The following is a 7,455-nucleotide window of genomic DNA, read 5'->3' as shown; positions in this document are numbered from 1 at the left end:
GGTCACTGGGAAGCAGCGTTGCGGCTGTCACTGATCGGAGGTGGGTCACCGCCAACAGAGAGGCCACCCACCGGATGTCCCGCACTGCCTCCATGACGTTGATCTCACACATGAGCTTCTTTGTGATCCAGTCAAGGGCAGCCACGTGACCCCGACGCCCTCCAAAAGCCAGGTGTCTGTTGTAGGTGGAGGACAAGCAGGGTATTAATGCAGGGAAGCACCGACTCAGACACTCTGGGGTCTACCCTTGGGGTGAAAAGAGAGACGATGCCGTAAATGCTCACTCCCCTAGTCATACAAGACCCAGGGCCCTGTCCTCATCAACAACCCAAACACACTGGGTAGGACGTAGATGGGTGTGGCTTAGGAGGTTAAAGGAACAACCGCATTTTAGTTCGAGAAATGGACTCAAGTGGAATTCGACCTCACCTTCCAGTTCGAGAATAGTGCAGTCTATAGGGTCCAAACTGCCGCAGATTCAGGTCAAAGTGCTGAGAAAGGGGAGAATGAACAATAAAAAAGGAAAAAGAATGGGTTCGGCTCATGATCGCCTCTCCTGGTCCCCATTTCTCTTGCCTTGCACCCCTACTCAGCGCAGCGGCCCCTCCGGCCCAGGCTCACCTTGGCAGCACTCGCAATGTCCACAGCCTCCACAATGTCGGCCTGACGGATCTTTGCTGTGTCCTCCCCATCATCTCCTTCCAGAAACCTGAAAGTGAGGGTTAGGATTGCAATCCAGCCACCCAGTTTCCCATGAAACTGAGAAACAAGAGTCTGTAAAGCAAGGGACGGGGAGGCTCAAGATGAGGGTCCACTCACCCAGGTTCCTCAGCAAGCAACAGCTCAGAACGAGCATTTCTGACACTTGTTTCCTCTTCTTGGTCTTCAGCCACCTCAAGTCTGCTTTGGGTTTTGGACTTAGAATGGGGTAGCTAAAACATGGTTGATGAGGGAGCAGTGGGAGAACCAGAGGTTATGGAGGGTGTTGGGAAGCCACCTGGCCCAGTCTCCACCCAGACACCCCTTACTCCCACCCTCCAGCTGCAGAATCCTCACCTTTTTGGATTTGTCAATGCGACGGAACTTCTGCACTAACTCCACAGGGACGGGGGCGGGGCCTGGGAAAGGGTCCTGGGCCTGGGCCCGAAAGACGCAATTAGCAGATCGTTTTTTTGGGGTTGACCATCAACCCTCCCACTATCAAAGCACAGGCGACCTGCCCCGCCACCAGTCAGGTTCCGGTCTCACCCCAGACACGCTCTTCTGGGACTCAGCATTCTTCCGCTGTCGGGATTTCTTCGAGACCTGGGGCTTCTTGGAGACCCGAGACTTCTTTTGGACCTGAGTGTTCTTTGGCCTCTGCGGGCGGAGCTCGCGATTCCTCTTGTTAGGAGGAGGACCTGGAGAGGCTCCCGGGGCGCTCGCGGCGGTCTCTTCCTCCCAGTATCGCCGGGGTTTCTACCGGTGGATAGAGACCTGACACTCCGCAGCCTGCGCGCCGCCTCCCGCCCCCTCCCCGACCAGCCAGGCCTCCACCTTCCTCTTGACTTGAAGTTTGTTCTTCTTGGGCGGGACACCCCTGGCCGGCTTGGGGACCGTCTCCATCCCGCCAATCCGAACAACAACCCACGTGCGAAACCCAGCTGTCCCACCGTCGGCTTGCAAGCCCCCGGAAGTCCTCAGACCTTCCTCCAATCAGCGCGGTACCAGATGTGAAGCCTGCTGGGCGCCATCTTGAGTGAGGGCACGCTCCCCATGGAGGGGCGGGCCAGGCCTTGGCATCGCCCCCCCGGGCGCTAGCACCGGTTTATGCCCGAGTAAAGGAGAAAGCACGAGGCTGGGGCCAGGGCCCAGGTGACGCTGCAGTTTCCTCTTCCGGACTAGCTTTCCATCTTGCCTAAAACCGCGAGCCCAGTCTACAGCTCAACTGAAGCGCAATGAACCAAGGCCGAACTACACTTCCCGGCGTAGGAAGGCGGCTTCCCGCGCCGTCTGTTCCCAGCATTCCTTGTTTACTTCCGGGTTCACGAATACTGCAGGGACAACGTGAGGTGGGCAGGTTTCAGTTGGGAGGGCTGGGATCTCTTTTTGCCCCTCTTCGGCCGGGGCAGGGTAGCGTCGACATCGGGGACGAGAAGAGGCCGCGGTGCTCCGAGGACCTGCCCCTGCAGAGTGTTACCCGCAGGCTGAGCCGGAGAGGGGGTCCGTCACCTCCCGAGAGTGAGACCCAGGGCCCCCGTCTCGCCCCCGGGTGGCTTTCATCCCCGCCATGGCCGAGCTGATCCAGAAGAAGCTGCAGGGAGAAGTGGAAAAATATCAACAGCTCCAGAAGGGTAAGGGGGTGGGGTCGGGGTGGGCTCTCCCCAGGCCACGCACAGTCCAAAGCCACACCTAGCTGGGTCTCCTGCTCCCCGGGCCCCTTCCCTGCCCGCTGCCCCGCTGCCCCGCTGCCCCGCTCCCCGCTGCCCCAGCCGTTTCCTACCGCTGCGGTTGCGGGGGTCGGTGGCACACTCGATGTTCCTAATCGTGTCTTTTCTCCCACCCCCAGACTTGAGTAAATCCATGTCAGGGAGGCAAAAGCTTGAAGCACAACTAACCGAAAATAATATCGTGAAGGAGGTGAGGGACTGGCATTTGGGGGGCGAGGAGGAGCTGTCCTGGCTGTGGTCATCATCACGGTGCCTCACTCCTCCCTCAGGAACTGGCCCTACTCGATGGGTCCAACGTGGTCTTTAAACTTCTGGGTCCGGTGCTGGTTAAACAGGAGCTGGGAGAGGCCCGGGCCACGGTGGGCAAGCGGCTGGACTATATCACCGCTGAAATGTGAGTGTGCCCCACCACCCTGCGCTGCACCCGGGACGTCCGAGAGGCACTGGGGAACCGCCGGGGAGTCGCTCACCACAATAGCCCCCAGCCAGTTCCTCCAACGCCTTCCTTCCCTTCTAACCCCCTTTCCCTTCCCTAGATCTCACGTCCCCTACCAGTTTCCTTTTGCCTTCAGCAGCCTCCATAGTAAGTCCCACCCTTTTCTCCTTTCTCTCCCTTGCCACTCCCACTCTGCAGAAAGCGATACGAATCCCAGCTCCGGGACCTGGAGCGCCAGTCAGAGCAACAGAGGGAGACACTTGCTCAGCTGCAGCAGGAGTTCCAGAGGGCTCAGGCAGCAAAGGCAGGCACTTCTGGGAAGGCCTGACCTTGTAGTTTGGGGGTGGGGGTGGGGCGGTGCTAGGGTCTATACTGTAGTTAATAAAATGTAGAAACACTCGCATGTTTTCTGACCAGCCACTTAGCATAATCATCTCCATCCATTCTCCAGCCCCTTCCACATACACCACCTACCTCTTCTCAGGTTCGCATTGTTGCAACTGCAACTCGCTAGCAGGGTGATCCTTTTTTCTTGAAACGAAAATCGGCAGTGTGTGTCAGACCTGCCTGCATATACAGCCCTTTGCTTTCCCTTATCTTGGTTGGTACAACCTTTCAGAAACACCAGAACGTTTTACAATATATTGGTAATGTCTAATTGAAAAACTGACGGCATGGGACCAGCAGATGGCCTAACAGTTACATCACTGACTCCCACATGGCCAAATGTGGTTCAAGTCCCAGACCTGGTGGCTTGAAACTAAGGCCAGGCGTGTGTATACGTGCCCCAAATCCCAAGAGAACAGAAAAGGGATTGCTGTGTGGCCATGGGATGGGGGTGGGGGGGTGACTTCTCAATTTCTTTCTGATGAGCTCACATGCCCTATCACCAAAAAAACTCTTAAATAAGTGATAGTTCTGAGACCCCAGGGTAAATTGTGGTCACCGTCCTTGCTATGAATGCTTGTCATTCTCCAAATAGCCCTGGCATTTTTTCATTCTTTTTACCCTCTTTCCTCCTAGAATCTGAAGGTAGCTTAAACTGATTTAATGCTTTATAGGGTTGTGAGTACAGGTTTATCTATGTCTTGTTGCACAGTTGTTCTTCCATTTCTTTGTCGCAAAATGTTTTTTTTCTTTTACAAATTTGCAGCCAGGAGAGTCCTTCACATTGATTAATTTGGTGGCTACTACTTGATACAGGTCTGTGAAAACAGAGGAAAGTAAGAGTAAAGAAAATGGGAGGGGCGGGGCTGGCAGGTGGTGCAGTGGTTAAAGATGCTTAATTCCCACATGGCTGACTTCAGTTCAAGTCCTGGACCTGGCAACTTGCTTTCTCACTTTCCCTTTCTCTCACTCTGTCCCTCTGGTCAAATTAAAATAAATAAAATAAAGTTCAATAAAATAACTCTTAAAAAAAAAGTAAAGAAAACGGGGACGGTGTCCAGCAGGTGGCATGATGAAGGTGATGGACCTCCACGTAACTGACTGCTGTTCAAGTCCCGGACCTGGCAGCTTGAAAATTGCTGGGTGTATGACTGAAATCCCAAAAGGACTGTGACATGGCCATCTCCTGTGGGGGTGATTCCTCACTTTCCCTCTCTACAGAATGCACGTGCCCGATGGCAAAAATCTTTTTTAAAAAATAAAGAAGCCAAGGGTGGAGTCACCTGGAGAGGAGTAAACTCTTCTCACCATACCTGGCTTTCAGCTCTTCATGAGGGTAGAAAGCAGGCCCCTTCTTGGTCTATGGCACCTGCCTTCAGTCAGCACCCCCACCCCCACCCCAGCAGCCAGTTCATGTGCACGGGAAGGGGGTAGAACTCAGGTAGTGTTTTGGTTTATTATCTTAGTGTTGTCACAGTGACAGGAACCCCCAGGGTGGGGAAACAACTCATTAGAACCTTCTTGCCATCACCCACTGCCCTAGGGCTCAGCGCCTTTAGGCCTTTTCTGCTCCCCCCACTTCTTGGTTCTCCTTGGCCTGCATGCTAGGATGCGGCCAGGAGCAGGAAACCAGTGGCCAACGCCTTTCCCAGCGCCAGCTCCTGTGTGCCACACTCGTGGTGGGTAGGGAGCTGCACACAGGTATCCAAGGTGGCTTTCTCAGTTGTCGGTACACCAGTGGCACTTCACTGCCCCGGGGTGGCAGCCGCCTCTCTGCGTTTCTGTCACGGTGTGACATACAAGCCTCCATTCAAGATGGCTACCCACATGTGGTATGAACACCAAGACTTCTGCAAGCCAACATGGCTTCCTCCTCAGAACAGTGCCCGGGCAATCTTCCTCCCTGTGGCCTTGATCCTGGGAAAAGAGCCCCCTCCTCCTTCACTCGGAGGAGTTCCTGAGGCAGAGGGGCCACTGCTCAGGGCAGCAGCAGAGGCCCTTCGCCGCTGCCGCAGGAGGAAGTCGTGGGACACTCCGTCCATCGCGTAGAAGACGTTGGCCGAGGGCGGGATGGTCAGCTCTGCAGGTTCAGAGGGTGGGGACTGGGTGTCAAACTCAAACAGTCGGCCCCCACCGCCGCCCAGGTGTGGAAGCACTCCTCTGAGTCTGCCTGTCCCTCATGGCCTCTACCTCGCTCCCCTGGTAGCAGCTGCACCAGCTCATACTCCGAAGCCACCGCAGAATCCCGATTGTTTTTCTTAAGGACACGACTGATGACACTTGGAGCCTTGTCCTGGCTTGTCACCTGGATTAGACCAATAAGTCAACCATGGGACCCTCTGCTTCCCATCCTTCCATCCTCAGCCACTGACCCAACCAAAAATGGTTACCTATAACCCAACTTATTTTTTTTTTAAGAGAGATTTTTTGCTATAGGGTGCATGTGTTCACCAAAGACAAGACAGAAAGCAAGAGATCACCCCCTCCCCCAGGGAATGGCCACACCACAGTCCACTCTCCTCTCGAGATCTTGGGCACGCATGCACACGTGTCCAGCATGAGTTCTTTTGTTTTTAAAGATTTATTTATTTATTATCATTATTTTTTCAACTTTGACCAGAGATAGAGACAGAGAGAGCAAGCTGCCAGATCTGGACTTGAACCGTGGTAGGCCATGTGGGAGTCCAGCGCCTTTAACCACTATGCCATCTGCCAGCACCCCCCAGCATGAGTTTTAAGCCACCAGGTCCAGGACTCAAACCATAGTCGACTACATGGGAGTCCAGCAACGTAACCATTACACCATCTGCTGGTTCCACCTGTAACCCAATGCTTTAAACTAAACAGAGAAACCAATATGGTGACTCTTAGTACTTTATAAGCCAGCCCATGTACCTAATAAAAGAGGACTGCTTCCCTGTAGGGAAGTTGCTAATGTCCAGCAAGAGTGGTGTTTTGTTTTGTTTTGTTTTGTTTTTGGGGGGGTTGCCTGTAGAGTGAATGTGCTCATCAGAGAGACAGAGACAGCAACAGAAAGCAAGAAATCACCCCTCAGGGAGGAAGGCCACGCTGCAATCCCTTCTCCTACATTACCCTCTCAGGATTTGGGACATGTACCCAGAGTGACTTTCGAGTTCGAGTTCAGGTCCGGAACTTGAACCATAATCAGCCATTTGGAAGCCCAGCAATGTAACCATTATGCCCTCTGCTGGTTCCCATTCTTAAAATCTAATATGGCCAGCCAGAGTTCAAGGTGCAGGGCTAATGCAAAGTCACCATCAAAATAAAGCCTAACTGCCGAAACCAAAGGTCAGAATTAAAACTAGAATCAGCTCCACCTGGCTGTGCAACCCTCAGAACTTGTAGCCCAACAAGGCACCCTTCACCCGCCCCCAGCCCCGGGCTCCCTCACCAGGATGCTCTTGTAGACACTGCCGTCTGCCCCCAGCTCCATCTGGACTCGGATGATTCGGCAATCAGAGGCCCCTGGCCCAGACCCTCCTCCCCCATATGCAGTCCCCCTGGAGGACCCTTCTGTACCCCCACTCAGCGGGGAGCCACAGGAGGCTGAGCGGCGGTGACCTCGAGAAGTCCTGGGGGAGGAGGCGGGGGGAGAGAGATGGCTGGGGTCAGCCGGGTTGTGCAGGGAGGGGCTGCTCTCCAACGCAGAGTCCAGGGACGAGACAGACGGCCACTTCATGTGCTGGGGACAAACATGGGAGACTAGGGTGAACGGAAGGAGGTGAGGGAAGACATGCTCACTGCGCAGGGTCAGCATCGAGGGTGGAGTCAGGAGCAGCACTCACCTGGGCCAGCCGGGTCAGCAGGGGAGCAGGGGTTCCCGGTGCTTCATCGCCTCCGACGCTGGGCCGGTCCCAGGACACGAGGGGACTGGGGCCACCAACAGAGCCCAGAACGCTGGAGTGGGAGGAATCAGGAAGGTCAGAGGAAGAGCAGCCAGTCCCGAGGAAACCACCCCACCCGCTGATTCTCACTCAGTCCACTGTGTGATGACCAGTGCTGGCCGGAGCACCCGCGGGGCCGGAGGGTCGCTGGTACCAGGCGGCTCCACCTCACAGGATACACGGTGGCTGCGAAGGGGACAGGGGGCAGGAGTTAGCTACAACACCAACCCTCACACCCAGCTGGGGCCCTGGAGTCCCACTGTCACCCAGCCAGTCAGCTCTGGGACTCTGTGAGCGG

General features: G+C 55.2%; 3 protein-coding genes across 3 annotated transcripts in view; 1 reads left to right on the top strand and 2 right to left on the bottom strand.

Moving 5' to 3' along the window:
* Positions 1–1,879, bottom strand: part of WDR46 (WD repeat domain 46) — a 16,748-nt gene extending 14,869 nt beyond the window's left edge. The window contains exons 1-7 of the mRNA XM_027770223.1: positions 1,537–1,879; positions 1,249–1,458; positions 1,057–1,137; positions 820–932; positions 622–709; positions 430–491; positions 15–176 (exon numbers count right to left, since the gene is read on the bottom strand). Coding sequence (XP_027626024.1) covers positions 15–176; positions 430–491; positions 622–709; positions 820–932; positions 1,057–1,137; positions 1,249–1,458; positions 1,537–1,605 — 785 coding nt within the window. The 5' untranslated portion in view covers positions 1,606–1,879. The remainder of the gene's footprint in view (positions 1–14; positions 177–429; positions 492–621; positions 710–819; positions 933–1,056; positions 1,138–1,248; positions 1,459–1,536) is intronic.
* A 145-nt stretch (positions 1,880–2,024) lies between these two features.
* PFDN6 (prefoldin subunit 6) lies at positions 2,025–3,268 on the top strand. Its single transcript, XM_006144233.3, has 4 exons — positions 2,025–2,333; positions 2,549–2,619; positions 2,699–2,823; positions 3,064–3,268. The coding sequence occupies exons 1-4, from the start codon at positions 2,270–2,272 to the stop codon at positions 3,191–3,193; spliced, it is 390 nt and encodes a 129-aa protein (XP_006144295.1). The 5' UTR covers positions 2,025–2,269; the 3' UTR covers positions 3,194–3,268.
* A 1,415-nt stretch (positions 3,269–4,683) lies between these two features.
* The window catches only part of RGL2 (ral guanine nucleotide dissociation stimulator like 2), a 9,907-nt gene continuing 7,135 nt past the window's right edge, over positions 4,684–7,455 (bottom strand). Inside the window, exons 14-18 of the mRNA XM_027770222.1 lie at positions 7,248–7,346; positions 7,059–7,170; positions 6,665–6,955; positions 5,443–5,557; positions 4,684–5,332 (exon numbers count right to left, since the gene is read on the bottom strand). Of these exons, the coding sequence (XP_027626023.1) occupies positions 5,127–5,332; positions 5,443–5,557; positions 6,665–6,955; positions 7,059–7,170; positions 7,248–7,346 (823 nt within the window). The 3' untranslated portion in view covers positions 4,684–5,126. The remainder of the gene's footprint in view (positions 5,333–5,442; positions 5,558–6,664; positions 6,956–7,058; positions 7,171–7,247; positions 7,347–7,455) is intronic.

Source organism: Tupaia chinensis, unplaced genomic scaffold, assembly GCF_000334495.1.
Source record: "Tupaia chinensis unplaced genomic scaffold, TupChi_1.0 Scaffold000116_1, whole genome shotgun sequence".
Lineage (NCBI taxonomy): Eukaryota > Metazoa > Chordata > Mammalia > Scandentia > Tupaiidae > Tupaia > Tupaia belangeri.
Note: the sequence above shows the minus strand (reverse complement) of the source record. Positions and strands in the feature narration are given on the sequence as shown.

Bases quoted from the DNA above. Each gene is read 5' to 3' on its own strand.
- PFDN6 (XM_006144233.3), top strand. From the start codon at position 2,270: ATGGCCGAGCTGATCCAGAAGAAGCTGCAGGGAGAAGTGGAAAAATAT. The intron at 2,334-2,548 runs GTAAGGGGGTGG...TCCCACCCCCAG, and splicing joins ATATCAACAGCTCCAGAAGG to ACTTGAGTAAATCCATGTCA. The intron at 2,824-3,063 runs GTGAGTGTGCCC...CCCACTCTGCAG, and splicing joins GACTATATCACCGCTGAAAT to AAAGCGATACGAATCCCAGC.